Source organism: Pygoscelis adeliae, unplaced genomic scaffold (assembly GCF_000699105.1).
Source record: "Pygoscelis adeliae isolate BGI_AS28 unplaced genomic scaffold, ASM69910v1 Scaffold359, whole genome shotgun sequence".
NCBI lineage: Eukaryota > Metazoa > Chordata > Aves > Sphenisciformes > Spheniscidae > Pygoscelis > Pygoscelis adeliae.
The window spans coordinates 776,439-795,159 of NW_008825553.1; the positions used below are offsets into that span (position 1 = coordinate 776,439).

The 18,721-nt window shown below is 37.7% G+C and overlaps 2 protein-coding genes across 2 annotated transcripts in view; both read left to right on the forward strand.

Annotated features, from left to right (window-relative positions):
• The window catches only part of MYOM3 (myomesin 3), a 28,267-nt gene extending 18,013 nt beyond the window's left edge, over nucleotides 1–10,254 (forward strand). The window contains exons 26-37 of the mRNA XM_009332139.1: nucleotides 1,475–1,619; nucleotides 2,877–2,936; nucleotides 3,921–3,988; nucleotides 4,276–4,386; nucleotides 5,494–5,581; nucleotides 6,663–6,701; nucleotides 7,235–7,340; nucleotides 8,155–8,318; nucleotides 8,953–8,989; nucleotides 9,102–9,124; nucleotides 9,215–9,270; nucleotides 9,991–10,254. Coding sequence (XP_009330414.1) covers nucleotides 1,475–1,619; nucleotides 2,877–2,936; nucleotides 3,921–3,988; nucleotides 4,276–4,386; nucleotides 5,494–5,581; nucleotides 6,663–6,701; nucleotides 7,235–7,340; nucleotides 8,155–8,318; nucleotides 8,953–8,989; nucleotides 9,102–9,124; nucleotides 9,215–9,270; nucleotides 9,991–10,254 — 1,161 coding nt within the window. The remainder of the gene's footprint in view (nucleotides 1–1,474; nucleotides 1,620–2,876; nucleotides 2,937–3,920; nucleotides 3,989–4,275; nucleotides 4,387–5,493; nucleotides 5,582–6,662; nucleotides 6,702–7,234; nucleotides 7,341–8,154; nucleotides 8,319–8,952; nucleotides 8,990–9,101; nucleotides 9,125–9,214; nucleotides 9,271–9,990) is intronic.
• Nucleotides 10,255–12,581: 2,327 nt separating this feature from the next.
• LOC103923724 (fatty acid-binding protein, liver) lies at nucleotides 12,582–15,462 on the forward strand. The gene is made up of 4 exons (XM_009332140.1): nucleotides 12,582–12,695; nucleotides 13,722–13,894; nucleotides 14,184–14,273; nucleotides 15,354–15,462. Exons 1-4 carry the CDS (start codon nucleotides 12,629–12,631, stop codon nucleotides 15,402–15,404), a joined length of 381 nt encoding a protein of 126 aa, XP_009330415.1. The 5' UTR covers nucleotides 12,582–12,628; the 3' UTR covers nucleotides 15,405–15,462.
• Nucleotides 15,463–18,721: the final 3,259 nt, after the last annotated feature.

Consider the following 18,721-nt stretch of genomic DNA (forward strand, 5'->3'; position numbering starts at 1 on the left):
CAAATGGGTACATTCCCAGTTTTCTAAATTCCCATCAGATATTTTGATGTGTGGGTTTGGAAGACTCTAGGGCTTGGTTTTTCCACTGTGCATAAACAGAAAGCCAACTGTCTGATTCTCAAGCTGCCCAGTCCTAGTATCAAGCAAGGCTGCAGCACTGACGCTGTTAGTTCAAGACAGTGTAATATTCCTCTGTGCTATGGCCAGCAAAACCTTCAGTGGTAACACTCAGAGAACGTCCCCTCCTTATCCAGCTTTCCTGTTATCCCCCCCGTCCTGAGAGGCTGCCTCTGACAATCTTGCCACAGCAGAGACTTCCCTTTTATAACGGAATTTTCTGACAACAAACCTCAGCCTTGTGTAATTCATCTGATACTACAAATGCACCAGAGCGCTTTGTCTTAGACAAACAAACTCGACTCATTTCAGTGGATGCTAAAGAAATACCATCTCTCACAATAAGACAAGATATTTTTCTTCTGTTTTACCAAGCAAAGCTGCAAGCTTTCCACCCTATCTCTTTGAACTGAATACAGATAAATCTCATGAATTCTAAAAGCAGATGAAAGTGATTTATTTCTCAGTCAGAGGCACTGGAAATAACACAGCATCATGTGTTACAGTGCACTCCAACCTTCTGATACATTTAAAAAAATGTTCTAGCCTCTTCCTTGTCTTCCCATATCAAGTTAATATTATAACATTTAAAAAGTATTTGGAATGACAGGACCAGAGGGGAGAACAGTTGAGAATGAAGAACAGTATAAATCATTCGCCTGTCAGTTAAATGCAGTGTAGCAATGCCAAGATAACAAAAAGAACAGATATAACAGAGGGATAGGACTAGGCCAAAGAATTTCAGAGCTGTTATTGCGATGTTGGGTTTTTTTAAAGCAATGTGTAGCAAATTTATTGAAGGCTTTGTCTATTCAAAGTAGTGTCTTTTCTACACTGGAGAACTGACATGGTTATGCATGATTACAAAGTATTTGTTGAGCTCTTCGTAAGATAATATTTGCTTAGAGCAAACAAGGCAGTAAGGCATGATGATGATATTTATGTTTAAGCACCTGGTAGGTTTCGGGGTGTATGTATAAAAGGTTCAGTAGTGCTTGCATGATGTCAAGAGGGTGGCAATATTACTCATCGTTGCCCAAATATGCAATTACATGCCAACAATTACAATATCCAACAAGAAAGAATTTATTGTGTTATGTGGTTTTAACAGAAACTTTCTCTCAGAGAAAAGTTCCTGCTGCAAATAATAATTGAATAGATGAATCCCAGAATATAGAATATCAGAGTGCATTGGCTTCATTACTCCTGTAAGATAAGGGAAAGTATATAAGGATACATACATGAAAGGACTGTAATGTCTGAGTGTTGTAGAAGATGCTGGGCCAGGATCTGACCTTGGAACAGTTCCGCAGTGGAAAAACTATTCAGTTTATCGTATTTCCTTTGTTTTACACAGACACATAAAATAAACTTTGTCAAAGGAAAAGGTCTCGTAGAACTGATAATCCAGAATTTCTGTGATGACGATAAAGGGATGTACACAGCCCAGCTGCAAGATGGAAAAGCTAAAAATCAATTCACCCTAGTTCTTGTGGATGAATGTAAGTGGAAATTCAGGATCAAATATAGACTGCCATGCTCAGTGGAAAGTTTTCTAGGCACTTAAGGCCCCAAAGTATTTCCGACAGTTATAATGGCAGACTGTGAATGGGGAGACAAATATTTATTTTAGCACACATTTACAGTCCAGGAATCATGTAAGAAATTATCTGAATTTCTCTTTAACATAAATTGAAGCTTTTGGTCTTATAAATAGGGTCCTTGATGATAAAAACGGTCTGCTAAAGCAAAATACCAGTGGAATGATTAGTTATTTTTTTAAATGTTTTACATATTAACTTGCTATGGCAAACTGTCTGTGTCTTGGCAGTAAACTGTATGATGTGTTATTACATGTACTCATTTATCTCAGGACAGGATCAGGTTGAAAATTCAGTGTATTTAGCAGCTGGTTAATTGCATTAAACTAAATGCAATAAAGAAACCAGTGTCAACTGTACTCAAGGACAAGTCCAAGCAACAAAGAAAGCTGAACATGAAACATACAGGGTGCCTGTATGTGCTAGTACAGAGAGCCTTTTATAATTAATTAAAAATAGAAAGTAACAAGATTCTCATTCAAATACTTCCCCATAGCGTGTCTATCTCTATTTTCAGTTCTTGCAAACAGTTTGCTTTCAAGTGACCTTCTAAAGCTTCCAAACTTTTTGAATGGAAAGTGTCTATAAAACATCAAGTCTACTTGACTCCCTTTACAACTGGTGGAGAGAAACAGGCAGTTTTACAGAGTGATTCAGCACATGCTATGTTCAGGATATAAAATAAGTTTGATGAATTGTGCTCTAGAAGTGCCCATTTTTCTTTACTGACAATGAAGGAAGTAGAGATAACTAAAGTTGCATGCGGTTGTCTAAAACAGAGGTAAATTCTATGCTCTCTGCCTTCTTCTGTGTTTCTCACTTTTTAAACATTTTAATTTCAGGGTTTCTAGCCTACCTTTTTGTATGGTCAAGACTCCTATTTCATTTCCTAAATGCAGAATGGTCAGGTCTTCAAAGACTCTTTTATTTTAATGAAAATAAATGTTAGGTTCTGAGCAACCAGTACAATGAAAGAATGATGGTACTCATCTGTTCAGGGTTCTCGGTGGGGACCAGAGGTAACTCATGCACTAGAGATGTCTTATAAACAAATATCACAGCTCTAATGGTAATACCTTTCGTCATCAGAAATTTCTAAAGTGTTACACTGAGAAATAGAAGGGGGTTTGTTGACTTTGACCATTGCTGTTCTCACAGGTTTTGCTAAAGTTGCAGAGGAGGCTGATGCAAAACGGAGAGAATGGAAGAAAAAGCAGGGTAAGATAAGCTGAAGGTTAATGACTTGCCAGAACTATGCCAACAGGATGGCAAAACCTGAGCAAAGCTATTTCACTGAGTGCTCTAAATAATTTCCTTTAGCATCTTTTTTAAGTGTATTATTTAAGCTGATTAATACACTAGGATAAGATTCCTTATTTTAAGATACTCTGCCCTGCTCTTAAAGATCAAAATAATTTATTTAAATAGTTTTAGCCACGCTAGCCACAATCCTCAGTATAGATCTTCTGCATCACTGCTGTAACACTGAACATTTTTGAATTCTGAAAATTGTCCAATATGAATATATACCATGTAATTAAGATCCACTCACTTTCCTTGTAGCAAACAGGATTCTCTAGGTAAGTTTAAAAAGAACCATGCATTCCACTTTCACTTTATCCTCCATCTTATATTTATGAATAAAGAAGTTTATAAAACAGTTTCAGAGAAAAAATACTACAACTGGAAAGGTGATCCCCTTCTAGCAGGGATAAAAATATTCACTTAATAACAACTGTGATACCACACTAGAATATAGGTCCAGTCTCCTGTTTTCAGAGATGCTCCGTATAAGATGAAAGTGTATATAAAGGAATCTGTCCCCCAGTTTACCCTCCCAGAATCAGGAAGAAAAACAGAAAGTACGTGGCTTTTCTATTCTATTGCAATTCACCTGGGAAATACCTATCAACTCCTACGCTGACTTGATGCAAAGCAGAGTCATAAAGGACTGGTTAGGCAGCATTATTAACTACATTTGGAGATAGGATTCCTCAACAAAGATACGTTACCTAAGGATATTATAAAACCAGCAATAATTATATGCTCGAAACTGTGGTGTTTATCGCATGCAAAACTCAGTGGCGTGAAGCGTTCCCTACAGACCGCACTGCTGGGATTCACCGCTAGATGGAGGCATTTCTGTAGATAACACGAGAGCTGTGGAAATGCACTGCAAAAGACATTCATTTTCTTTTACAGGTCCGCATTTCATAGAGAATTTGAAATGGAAGGTTACTGAGAACTGTGAAGTACTCCTTACCTGCAAGGTACATACAGCTATGTGATGCAACTGCACAGTCTGAATTCCTTTAGCATTAAATTTTAGATGTGAATTTTAAGGGAAGGGTATGAACAGTGCTCATCCAAATGCTTATTTGCAGACCAATGAAAGTTAGATGGTATATCTTGGACAGAAATTTTAATAAAGAAGGAAGTTTCTAAGATTCTGCAGCAATGCTCTAATGCAAATGATGTTTCATATTAGAAGGACATCAAGGCATTCAGAAATAAACTGCATTTGGGACCCTGACTTCTAAATGTTGTGTTCAAACAGGCAACAAACCTGAGAAAGGACACCAGCTTCCAATGGTTCTTCAATAAGAAAGCACGAGCAGGTGGTGTGTTTGATCCACAGACTGGGATAGGAACTCTTCGTATTAAAAAGGTGAAAAACATAAAGCAACTCAGAGGCTTTGGTGATCACATGAAAATGCAAAAAATATGGATTGATCTTATTAACATTCAATGTGTGTTTTGGGTAACGCCCACTAAATGAAAGAAATTGAACAAACGCTGAGAAAAGCACAAAAGAAGAAACAATTTAACATTATAGTCAGATAGATCTGAATTAGAAATAAGATGATTGGGTGAGTGTCTGTTAAAAGTTTAACATGTCCTGAGTGGCTAAAAAGAAAAGTGTGGGCTTTTCAGGTTTTCTGATCAGGACTGGTTGCCTAGTCTGGAGACGAACTTTAGTAACAAAAAAAAAAGTTACTGAGCTCATTGCAGAAGCAACTGAATGAAATTTTATGGCTTGACCTATAGAGAAGGCCAGACAAGCTGATGTAATGCTCCTTGTAATCTTAATTCTGCTTCAGAGAAGATACAGCTGGAGAAAGGGAGCTTGATGGTGCAGTTAAGAGTTTTAGTGCAATCTCTGCGTGGCTAATTTGAATCTTGTTTGGGTTTGATTTTTCATCTTAATTTCAAACAGCCCAGTCACCTATAGAAAACAAGTACATAAATGTATGTGAACAGGAATCTCTGCTCACACAAGTCTGAGGACCAGCAGGAACACTGCAGGCTGAAGTCAAGAGCATTGGCGAAGCAACACGAGGAAAATTTATGGAGCAGTGGGCATTCATCATCACTGAGTCCCAGACGTACCTGTACCTTACACCACTAAGAGCACGCAGTGGTACAGGGTGACTGAGGGCAAAAGCTGAGATACTGACTCCCCATAACTGACAACATCAGTTGATAATCGTAACTGATTATCATAATTAACTGATATGATATCAGTTCATAATCAACCAGGGCCCGCTCTAACCTTTCAAAGGAGACTCCGGGGCGAATTGCCTTTTTTGCCCTCTTTTCTGATCCATCCAGCCAAATTCATTGGGAGGGAAGAAGAAAATCTCAGCTTTTCCCCCTTTTCCAAATCCTGCCCTTTTTCAATGATATGTGAAATTTCTGTTGGGGGTGTGTGTGCGTGTGTTTGGTTTTGGGTTTTTTTTAATAAATATTATATATGTACATACATATTTGCTAGATGACCAAAGCAGATGAGGGCCAATACAAAGCACTTGTTTCAGACGACCGAGGAGAGGACTACACCCAACTTGATCTCACAAAAGGAGGTAAGAGAACCTTGTATAAGGCAAAAATACACATTCACACCCCTGCCTGGGATTCATTTTGGATTTAAAAACAAATTTCATAACTTTCTACTGCATTGTTCATTACCATAGTATCTACATGCTTTTATAGGGATTAAAACCTGAATAAAAAGTTACTGGTCAAGTTTAAAGAGATTCATGATCTACTATAGCATATATATATATATATACACACACACTGATCATTTTAAAAATCACAAATATTTCATGTGAGGTTGGAGTCATAAAATGCACTATGTAAAACAGTCTCTTATTCTGCAAGAGTCACACAGAGCCCAATGAACAGAATAAGTCTCCTCTGTATCTGCACAGCTTTTTTTTTGCATCTGTCCATACTGTACTTCATTTGATAATCCACAGAAAACTTTTCACTCCTGGAAGTTCAGCCAGTCCTCCAAAGCATCAGGAGAACAAATTTCCGTTTCCACTCTGCATCCCCCACCAGTGAAAAAAATTCTAGGCTGAATTACAATGACAGAATAGTTGTTAAAGACAACATCAAGTGGAAAAACAATTACATGTTACTGCAGATTCCTGCCTCACTTTTCAGTGTTCTGAATACACTCTGAAAATTGAAAAATAAATATGCAGTTCTGACATTCTAACGTCATTTACATATATAGTCATTTATCAAGCTATGACCGCATTATAAATTCTGTCAAGCATCACAGTTAAAAGCTCAGTAATGTTTCAGTCACTTCAACTCAACATCAATCAGAAGATTCTGCTTCCCAAGATTAAATCCTACCCTGACATCTGGAATCTATCATTTAAACCTGATACATAAATCTGCTGTCTGCGTGGCAGACTGTTGCACACGTTGACTGCTAAGGAAGATAGAAGCATCTAAATATAGTAAGAACAGCATCTGAAAATAAATGAGTCAGTGGCAAAAATTCCACTCTGAGTAAGCTTTGCAACAGAAAAAAACAAATAACTACTAAATATAATACATTCTAAACATAATGAAATTAAGTTGGTAGATCAGATGTCATTTGCTAAATATTGTATTTATGCATATTAAATCTTTATGTCTTTGCAGCCTTTGAAGACCTTCTCAAGGAGCTGTGTAGGATCAGTGGTATGTCATTTTCTCATCAGCTGACACAGTAATAATGGAAGGGGAGAAAGGTCGGGTGCCATGATCAGAGCAAACTGCTCAGGAGCTGTTCCTGGGTTTGGCTCAACTACACCACCACCCATTTACTATTCCTTTAGTGTTAGAAGCACCTTCAAACTGTCAAGGAGGATCAGGTCAGTAAATAAATCCAGGGACATAAAACCCTCTGCACTTACAAATTAATTCTGTGACCTTTACGTGCCGGCAGCCTGCTCCTTGTCACAACGCTTGCTATGTGAATTTGGCCAAGTTGTACTATTTCTATCTGAGATGCGTATTCCAGACCCAAGTCTCTAGAAGAGATGCTGACATTTTTCTACCAGCTGCTAAAAGATCCAGGGTCTTCAAGAGGTAGAATACCATCCTACTTTCAGCTAGCCACATTCTCCAGAGAGAAATGTTAATAGGTTGCTTGGGATTTTGTTTGTGTAACATGTAAAATTGTGCATTCTTGAATGTCCTCCTCAATTTCAGTCTTTCAATTATATTATTAGCTCTTTCTGCTACACCTCTGAAAATTCAGCCTACTGAAGAAGGCATCAAAATCTACACAGATGTGAAGTACTACACAGACTACATGAAAACAACTTGGTATCACAAGTAAGTCCCCGAAAGATATTTGCAAGGCTTCTGGAGTCCTGTTGCATGTAACTGTTAATCGTCAAAATTAAACATGTTGGGCCTGAGCCCATAGCTTTTTAAGGCAATGGTAGATTTGTCTGAGTAAGGGCTGAAAACACAATTCACTCTGCATCCTGAAACATGTCTGGGAATTCCAAAATAAGCAGTCATGTTATTTTTATCTTAGCACTGCAGAAATATTTATAAGTGATCATCTTTACTAGAATAATAATGATGCATTTAAGGTACTGCTCAGTTACAGCCACCTTGGTTACAGACAGGAAAAGGAGTTGATTTTTTCAAATTCTTTATTTCTACTACTTTGTACTTCCCTAAACCACTCTATTCCCCCACTCTGAATAACAAATATTCCCAAACGTTATAAAATTCTGTCCAAACACCAGCTAATTTAGCCTCATAATGTCTTCATGAAATAGAGAAATGGTGTTTTATTAGATACTGCCTACACACGTATATAAGGAGGCCAATTTTTAAAAATGTTTAAGGGCTCAACGCTTACAAATATTCAACATCTAAATCCTATTTAATATCCTAAGTAAGAACTGAAAGGTCTTTATAGAGTTTGTAGAGGTTTGGCAAACTGCCTAAAAGCACAGCTAGAGGCCCCATGAGATTTTCAAAAGTGACTGAGTACGTAGCTTTCCATGAAATTAACAGTGAGGTCCTGACTCCCACTCTCTTATTCTAACCAGCATAGGTCTAAAAAAAGTTAGCGCTCTAATTTATAGAGCTCTGCTAAATACTGTTGAAATGGTATCATTTGTTTATTTAGGGAGAAACAACTGGAAAGCCGTGACAGACTGAAAGCTGGGAGCACAATGAATCAGATCTGGCTTCACATACTGAACCCAACAGATGCAGATAAGGGAAAATACACCCTGGAGTTATTTGATGGGAACAACTCTCACAAACTGTCAACTGACTTGTCTGGACAAGGTAAGCTGAGTCAAACACCACCGTCATAGGAATGAGATATACCCAAGCTGCTTTCCAAGATTCCTTCAAATCACAGGCAGTGATTCCTCCCTCCTTTATTTGAGCTGGAGCCACAGTTCCATGACAGCACGCTATGAAATTGGGTTAAGAAGGACAGTGAACTGCCCATAGAAGTCAGAGGAAACACGGGGAGAGGAGCAGTGCGCCGCAGAAAGGACTGAAGCCCTTAGGGAGCCTTGCTGCCATAGCGTAAGGCACTCCTGGGGAAAGGATGAGTGGGAGGGTAGCTGCTCCTGGGATGTGTCCAATTCCTCCACAGGCCAACAGAGCTTACAGGTGGTATCTTGGAAAAGGTCTTCAGGTTTACAAAGACTTTTCCAAACTGTTCAAAGTGGGTTTTTTTTTCCTCCTCTGGACTTCTCTTTGGAAGGAGAATACTAGACCCCACTTAATTTCAGTAGTATATAAATGGATTCGTATCTCCTTAAAGCAGCTACAGATACTGTCTAGATGATAATTATACATATCTATGTGCACAAATACCTGTAATTCCAGCACTGATGCACTATGTTAAATCTACTAAGTCAAATGAAATAAACAGCAACTTTCCCTAAAACCTTTTCATTCCTTGCAGCCTTTGAAGATGCCTTGGCTGAGCACAGAAGGCTAAAGTAAGTTCCTGCCTAAATACTTTCACAGCTAAATCTATTTTGAGTGTCATATCCTGTATTGAGAATACAATGCCTAATAAAACCACTACAATTTTATCTCTCTCACTTTCAGGGAAGCAGCAGTAGCAGAAAAGTGTAAGTAAATTAATTTCCTTCCCTCTGCAAAACAAAGTCAAGTGGTACGCCGATATGTAAAACTGAAAGGTCATATTTGTTCATTCCCAGGTCGTGCCAGAGTTGTTCAAGGTCTGCCAGATGTTGCCACCATCATGGAGGACAAGGTAATATTGAGTAACTGTTCATATAATTGGCCCTTGCACAGACATAGAAGCATAACTGATGGGGAGAAAACTACTTGTTTTCCCTTCCTGTATGTTCCCAGGAGCTTTTCTGAGCTACTGCAATCGCCAAAGGTGTGAAGCGGTACCCTCCGCAATACTTGTATCAGCCCCCTGTATTGTTGATGGTGCTTCCAAACATGCACGTGCTTCTGCACATATAGGTGCTCTTCGTGGCACAGAACGTCTTTCTTGCTGGTTTCAGATGTTACTGCTTCCTAGGGCTGTTTCACAGCCAGATCCTTTCTGTTGTCTTCCCATTTCATAGGATTATACTAAGGCTTTTAAGTGCTGGACCTGATTTTCCTATCACATCAACTTGCTACTTCTATTTCTGAGTCACATTCCCCTTTACTGGTACACAGGCAGAATAAAAGTCCTGTAAAGTAATTGCAAATTCACCATGTACCTATTTAAGTGTCACTTTACAGTGTAAGAAAGCTATAAAAAGACAGTAGCACAAATATGAGTCAGGCCCAGTGAATTCAGTCAGGTTAATCCTGATTATACTGGAGGATATCAGGAAAAGGAGTGGACAGCCCTAGAATCTCACCTACTGAAAAATCTAAGAGAATTTATTTTTTTCTTAATTTCTCATCAACTTAATTTCCTTGCTCATTTATCTATCTTCATAATCTATTTCTGCTATCTGTTTTACAATAGACCCTGTGTTTAACTTGCTGTGTATCTGGAGATCCTTACCCAGAAATCACTTGGTTCAAAAATGAGAAGGCTATCATCTTTAAAGATCGTTACAAAATGGATGTGAAGGGGACAGTTGTCACAATTACCATAGAGAAAGTCTGCAATGAAGACACAGGAAAATACAGCATCTATGTCAAGAATAAGTATGGTTCTGAAACAGGGCAGGTTACTATCAGTGTCTATAAGCATGGAGAGATACCAACAGGAATGGAAGAAGAGTAAGTCCCAGGTGGGATTATAATGAAAAAGCCTAAATGAATTAGTCAATTATGTCTCATTGAATTTAAAAGGAATTTAACTCCTTCAGATTCCTTTTAGTGTCTCTGCCCTAAAATTCAGGCTCATGCCTCTGTTTTTATTTTAGTATCTTTATTTTGGTAGTTGTTAGAAAACAATTCTCGTGTACACACATGCATGTTCACTTTACAGAGAAACTCTTTCCTAGTAAATCTGTGTGGGAAATACCAGAGGATTCACATATGAGAGCCAGGCTTTCAGTGGAGTTTTTCTGTAGTAAATCACTATGTGTTACTGATTATCTTGTAGCTGACATATGCTTGTGTGTGTGTGTGTATTATTAAATTTATACCTTTGGTGACACCTCAGCAGTGTTATCAAGTACATCCATCTTGAAATCAGTTGGCCTGTGTGGGGGAAGTTAGGAATTTTCCTAAGTACCGTGCTGAATCAGGGCCTTGAAGCATGGACCTTTACAAACCTAAGCCATATGGGAAGAAAACAAGGCAGTGACATTTTCAAGGCTTGGTTCTTTACAGAGGAACACATTCAGATTCTATATATGCTGACACGCAGTAATACATTTACACAAAAGGACTGAGTGAACATCTAGAGGTGGACCCAGATCCTTCCATCCTACTGAACACCTACATTCTTTAGAATCAAAGAGATTTTTAGGTTTATTAGTTACATTAGATTATTCTGGATGTAGAAAAAGTGTGGCCTCTCAAATGCTCTGAAGCCACAGCTACAGTCCCATCTTCTACCAGTAAAACCGTGTCAGCGAGAGATAAGAAAGTGATTGTGTTCCTAATACAGCCATCCAGCTAAATGCATTTATTCAGCAAAATAGCATGTTACCTTGCTCCACAAACTAGTATAAACTGTCCTTACAATAGCGGTATTTTTCCCGGTTATTTGAGGGTCACTGCTGTTCCAGTGTCAACATAAATGGGCGCAGCAATCCTGTACAGGATTGCCAATCATTTGACCAAAGGCAGTTACATTTCAGACAGTACTTAAAATTAAATGTATATAATTTATATTATTAAATTTAATAATACTAAAAAGTGAGAGCTTAGCTAATTACCTAGATTCATCTTACAGTGAATGAAGAAAAGCAGGCCCTTCTGATGGCATCATTAACATTACTCTATGGTAAAACAGATGAATCGTCCTAGAATAACTCCAATATAAACGTGTACCTTTTAGAGCCATGTGCGTTACACCCCACACATAAATACGGCCTTACTCATTATCAGTACCTCATCCTTGCTACTCAGGTGTTCTCATATGTAAATGCGATTACAAAATTGGCTCTTTATGTGTGAATTTACTTTAAAATTACATACTGAAAAAACGTTGTGAATTTGTAAGAAAAAGCTCAGCATTGGTTTTCTATTTAAATAGAAGAATTACTGACCGATATGGGGTAATAAAAGTTAACTTAGAAAGGTCACCTACCCCTGGGATACAGGCTCTATTTGAATTAAGCAATATAATTGCAAGACACATAATCTAATGAACGTCTTCCAAAATCAACAGTCATGCTCGCACAGACAGCAGGGAATATCACTCAATAACTATAATGAGTGAGGAATTCTTGGTGCAATTGGTGAGAAGAAAAATAATACATCTCATTTACTGCTTTCATTTCAGTCTCCAAGCGATGTTCCATGTTTTATTTTACCTTTAATCGTCTATGTATGCAGTAATTATTTAAAAAAAAAAAAAAAACACTTTAATACAGATTTAGATGCACAGTACTGACATCTACTGGATAAAGTCATAACTGACTGTCCCACTCCAACATGATTTTCCCTGTCCTCAAGCAATTGGAGGCCCACAATTTTGGAAGAAATAGCTGTGGATTTTATTCCCACCATTTAAGGTCCAAGTACCCATAGTGGAGAATATTGCGATAATTAGGAAGTTCCTGCTGTAAGACAGTAATTACCTTGCATCAACTGTAAATTATGCCATTTTATCTGAAGAATTCTATCCAAAACACAGGAAATGTATTAAACATAGAAGTTGTGAACGAAAAGAAAACAAATTAATCCATGCAACACTTTACAACAATTATGAATAACTACCCAAGTTCAGGAACCCACAATAAACATAACATCCCAAACCAGCTGGTCAAGGTAAGACTTTCTACAAAGCAGAATGAACTAGAGGTTATGATCATTAAGAACAAATAAATGATTAATAATTGTTACTTCATGGTTAATAATTAGCCAGTCATCTCACAATTCGGGCTAGCCTTTCCCTTTCCATAAATAGCATCTGAATGACCAGGGCAAGCCCTCACTTTCCTGCTAGCATCACCGCCCTAAACCGCATTATAACATCCATAATGGCATTCAATGGAACCTGGCAGGTCTACGCTCAAGAGAACTATGAAGAGTTTCTGAAAGCTCTCGGTAAGTGTCAAGTTACTTTTGAAATAATTTGCTCAGATTACAACACACACTTTGCATGACATCTTTTATTACTGTATTTCTATGTTTTTTTCTTTTGTTTGTATGACAAACTACCCCCTGCCAGGTAGGTCTGTTATGTCTAATTTGGAAATGAAAAGAAGCTGAAAATCATACAGATAGATGTAGAAAGGTTACAGATAACCCCCATATCCCTATCTTAACATCAGATGAGTCCCTCATGAAAGAAGAGGCATATCAGAAATCAACTTGTTTTGATTAACACATAACTTTATAAATACATTTAACTAGAAACAAGTTGTCAATGACATATACAGATTTCCAATGCACTATTAGTAGTGCAGGCACTTTCTACAGCACTAGTGATTACTGTATGTTATACCTGTTTGGTAATCTGTAACTAATAGACTTAGTAGGTGCCTACATTAATAAAAATGCACTTAGCCTCTTGACTATCTTGGCAAAACATTCACATTGGGGTTTTTAAACGTGTGTAAGAGATGTTTAGTAGAATAAAACTCAGTTACAGTTGAAAAGCCTAGTCCTACAGCCTGAACAAATCCCTCTGCTGCTGAAGATGATACTCTCAAATCATGCTAGAGACACCCTGATGAGGTAGTTTGAGGTTACTTGCACTGTTGCAGCTCTGACTAAACAGATAAGCCCCACCTCCAATATCCCTGGGAAGAGGTGAGGGAAACAAAATAATATACACATGGTTTTCTTCATGAAGAAATGTCATCACACGGCAAGCCGTTACTGAAAGTAACTACGTATTCTGACACAAGATTAACAAATATAGTATCAAACTCTATACAGACTAGATGGAATGGAACAATATGCCCATAGAGAAGCAAGGAATCCAAAACAGGATTTGTCTTTTAACTTGGACATCACTTTCTATTACCGGTTTGTATATTTTGCACCTTTATCAGAGAAAAGAACCTGCTATTTCATATCAACGCACTACTTCATAACAGAAAAAGTCCTTTTTTGCCTTTTTTACAGCATTGCCAGATGACCTTATCAGAGCCGCCAAAGATATTAAGCCTATTGTTGAAATACAGCAAAAAGGAGATGACTTTGTTGTGACATCAAAAACACCCAAGCAATCTGTAACTAACTCATTTACGCTTGGAAAACAGGCTGACATTACTACTATGGATGGCAGAAAGCTAAAGGTAATATATTTCAGGAATGGGTGCATCTCTTTATTCATCCTTATACTTCAGTTTCTGTGTATGAATGAAACTTGTTTGTACCATTTCCATTAGCATACATTTCTATCATTTCAACAAACAAATGTTTCTTCTAAAACTCTTATTAAAATGCTGTGGTCTCCAGTTTAAGTTAGCAGATGTGACTATGAAGCATCAGTATCATTTATTTCCTACTTATATAGTCCTCTACTTATTCTAATTTAATTCCAAAACCTAAAATTTTTTATAATTTTTAAATCTGCTTCAACAGTGTACTGTGAACATGGTAAACGGGAGGCTTGTGTGCAAATCAGAAAAATTCTCTCATGAGCAAGAAATTAAAGGAAGTGAAATGGTGGAGGTAAGTGTTAGAAAATAATGGCATATTAAGAAAAATGCTGAAGGAAAAAATGTTCTATGGTGATTAGCTCCTAGTGTAGGCTCAATACCTTAAAAAAATCCTGGCCCCAAAATTACTACATTACTTGCAGAATTCCTTAAAGGTGCTTAAATCTGCAGATACAGAATTTTAGTATTTCAAACTAATCACAGTTAGTGGAAAATACTATTAGTATCCTTTACCATTCCTGTTTCTTATTAAAACTAATTGCCTTAGATGACTCCCCTTCAAACATTGCTCATATACTTGATGCATCCTGCTCAACAAATCTTTTTATTAATTACTACCCTGGGGCCAATTCTAGGCACTGAAGTGTGAATGGCTTTAGCTGCTGAGCATGTTGCAGAAAGATTCCTTATAAATTCCTCTAGATTACTATAGCAGTGTTTCCACCCTTAGCTTTATCCACAGCATTGGCTCTGAAAAGAAAGTAAAGGCTGAGTCAAACCTAAAAATTTACAACACACTTGTTCCACCTACAATTCTTCAAAGTACTTTAGTTAGTTCTGAATTTTTCAGTACTGACGAAGAGCTTTTCTCTACAGCGTTACGCTCATTAGGCTTCTAAGAAGTGTCCACTTGGGTAAAGACTACTACAAGAATGACAGCTAACTCCATTGAAGTTATATGTTTTGGACATACAATTTCCTAAGATCATTTTGAGTATCTCAAACTACTTTTCTAACATTAAGTAAGCAAAACACCAGGCAAAAGAACCCATTACTATTTGGAACAGTGGATTTCTATTACAGAAAGCAGATCTTTCTGGTAGTATCTATGATACCTCTTAAAACAGAGCGATAAAATGTAGTTCATGATGGCATTTATATTTAGATTTTCCATCTTCAGAACTGGTTCTGTAAAAAAATTTTATTTGGTATGAATGTTATACACATATTTATAGGCAGGTACTGTAAATGTATTTTCTTGTGGAATAAGATAGATTTATACATGAATTACAGAAACTTCTAGCCTCTTAGCTATAAATAGATTTCCTAAAGTATAAATGAAACATGAGTTATGCATATTTGTCTTCTACAGACTATGACTTCTGGTGGAGTAACACTTGTCAGAAGAAGCAAGAGAATTTAAAGACAGATCACCTTCTTTGTGACATCTTTACATACCTAAAATAAAGTGCAGTTTCCACAAGGTGTGATCTTTGTTATCTGAAAAAAAATAGTACAGAAAATATTTATGATTTCTACTCTCCTTTCACACACGCATCACTTCCCATTATTATAAGACTGTGCTTTCCCTGAGTACACTTACAGATTCCTTCTATACTCAAAGTGACAGAAATCTGCCTCCCAGACAACCAAACCTGGACATTAACTGGAACATTATGATTTATCATAATAATCCTTGGGAGCAGACAAAAACTGATATAAATGTTTCTTGATTTCTTACATACTCAGTGAACATATTCAGCTTTAGTTCCTTTGTCTGATAAAGTTTAGTCTTGTACTAAAACCCTTTCTCTATAATCTAGCCAGCAAAGAACAATTAGACATTTGTTTAGCTGATCTGCACCACGTGTCTGTAACAGGAATAGAAATAGTAATATTTTAAAAGCTATGAAGTATTTAACGGTCACCAACAATTACAAAGTAATAATAGGAATGACTGCTTTTAAACGGAAGTACACAAGAGTACAATTAAACAAAAATGAGGCACTACCAGAGCAAAGGGAATTAAACATTCTTCCAGTTTACAACGTACTCCCAATATCTGCTTGTCAGAGTTCAAGTTTGTGAAGTGCAAGTAAACTAGACTGTTTACGTTCAGATTATGTGTCTCTACTGAAGTATAAAATGCACAGGACGCATGCCTATAACCATTTCTCTCTTCACTGCTCATTCGATCCTACTATTATATTAGCAGTCCTATTTCATACTTATTTAAGTCACTGCAGATTTGTTAGAATCGGTCTTGGGCATAAGACCTCCATGAAAAAAGTTGCTGGACTGATTATGCCATTTAAAATCTTCATGGGGACGTTTTATTCCAACTAAGAGTGTCGAGTCTACATCTTCCTGTGCTAGGAGAAGAGCAGTTTGTGACAGGGGAGGTTGTGTTTTAGTTAATAGCACTTGCAACATGATATAAGCAATCTGGGAAGTGTATTCTTATTCTGGGATAAGGCTGTCCTCACGGGGAGTTTTACTGGCGTAACCAAGCCAGTATCGGTGTTCATTTTGCTTCCCAGGCAGTTCTAATGTTAAGTACACTTTTGCAGACTAAATTTTTTAAATTTCATGTGAGTTACACATAAATAAGATCAACAGAACAGAAATCAAGACACTGGAAAAAGGGAGAAGGCTGCTTTAAAGCATCCGTACTACAGAAAGCCATATAAGAGCTTGAAACACTTCTGTTTGGAAGTTGCTGGGTAACTGCTGCTAACTACACAACAAAACACTACAAAGCAGAGCGTAGTTTTCCAACAGTCAACTCGCAGAACACTGCAAGTCTTCAGTGACCAAATGCTATATCAGTAAGTTGTAGGATATAAAATATGAGACACTTCAGGTTTATTTCTAAACTAACTCAGAGATCATTCATTACTCTGAACACACCACTGTTACAAAACAGCAGTTATTTGCTTTGATACATTATGACATAAAATGGGAATGATGTTAAAGCAAAATGCATATATATTTGTTTGCTTTTAAAAGAAACATGAAGATCTTATTTTGATTCAGTAACTACTCAAATATTCCCAGCTCACTTGACAGAATCTGCCTTGCAAACCCGCTTCTTCCCTATTCAACCCCGTATCAAAGTTCAACCTCAAGACATGACAACTGGTATACAAAGGTGGTTTAAGTTATAGACTGTAGATATTACATACTAAAACCACGCTAGTCCTATATAGAACTTAAACTGATGCTAAACCATTTTAATTTGAAAGCACTAAAAATTCTTAAAAGAATACTTCACCTTACTTACATCAGTTGTGGTGATTTAGTATTTCCAGCAACCGTGCCAATCTTTTCAATCCAATGGCAATATTCTTCTGCCATAGGACATCTCAGATTTAGGTGAAATATTCAGTGCAGTTCCTTACATGAAGCAGTCAAAACCTGAAGGATTTTGATCAGATTGCAAACCTTGCCCCATTGCCCAAAGTAATCGATCATTTTCTGGGTGACAAACTCTCAAAGGTTTGGATGATAGCACTGGATCCATTCTTCCACAAAACCAAGTGATTTTTTCTGCAAAGGACTTCATGAGAGTATTTATAATCTTATCTGGATCTTGTTCAAAACTGTTCATTTCCAATTCAAAAAGCTCTGAAAGGGTAATCGTGGCAGCAAGTATTTCTATTCATCACCAAAATCCACACTTTGGTGATTCCACTGTTTTTCAGAATATCAACAGAAGGAATTTTTTCTGCTTTGTGTCACATACTCGCACTGTAATTTCAGTCTCTAATGTGCTTTCTTGGCTTGATTTTCATGTTCTTTTGATGACTTGTGTAAGCAGATCTGTGTATATATTGCACAAGGTAACAAACTCAACGTGCTGCTAGCATACTTAGTACAGAATAACGTTAACTGTAAATATTAAATGCAGAAAACGCTGTCAGAGACCCCCATCTCTTTTCTGCAGAGTCCTGAACACAGACCACTGAGCATAAAAACCACCATCATTTTCTTTTTTTTGGAAGAGCAGCATATGTAGTTGACATACACCTCCCGTGTCAGTGATGGAACTTCATCTGTCATTCAAAACCTGTAGAAACGTCAGGCAATTCTGAGTGTGAGATTGCCAGGATATGAACAGCAGTGTCCACCCACCACAGTTTTCATTCATATTCAGACATTAAAAGTAAAAAAGTATAAATACACTAGTGACAGACATCAGGACTGCATCAACTCTAAGTCTTTCTCTCCCATCTGCAGTTCGCTGAAAATTCCTGACACCAGCAAAGATGCAGACATGCTGCTTTACTGAACCCTTCATCAAATCACCTCTAACTGTTCAGCCACAGACCTGCCATTTATCTGCCTATATACCTGTTGGTGAGTCACGCATTAACGTGTTAAGAAATAATCTCTCTACCCACCTACTTTATTATTCTCATCACACAAATGGCTTTAGTAAAAACGGGCTGGTCCTTTGCAAACAGCACTGCTCTACAACTGACCGATGAAAACTGCTGGGGCACAACAACGCTGTCGGTAACGGGGCCACAGAAAAGCGATCCATCGAGCCACGGGAAAAGGCCTCGCGCAGCGAGCCCTACAGCCCGACACCCCATCCCGCCGCTGCGTTAGTTTGTTGTGCTGACCGACTGCACAGGAGTCAGTCCTGGCGCCCGGAGGTGACTGCGTGGGGCAGGAGGTGCCCCCTCTCCTCACAGCGAGGGCCCGGCCGCCATCTTGCCCGCGCGAGGAGGGCAG

Excerpts from the sequence above, each read along its gene's own strand:
- LOC103923724 (XM_009332140.1), top strand. The coding sequence starts at position 12,629 with ATGGCATTCAATGGAACCTGGCAGGTCTACGCTCAAGAGAACTATGAA. Across the intron at positions 12,696-13,721 it reads AGAGTTTCTGAAAGCTCTCG|CATTGCCAGATGACCTTATC; the intron begins GTAAGTGTCAAG and ends CCTTTTTTACAG. Across the intron at positions 14,274-15,353 it reads AAGGAAGTGAAATGGTGGAG|ACTATGACTTCTGGTGGAGT; the intron begins GTAAGTGTTAGA and ends TGTCTTCTACAG.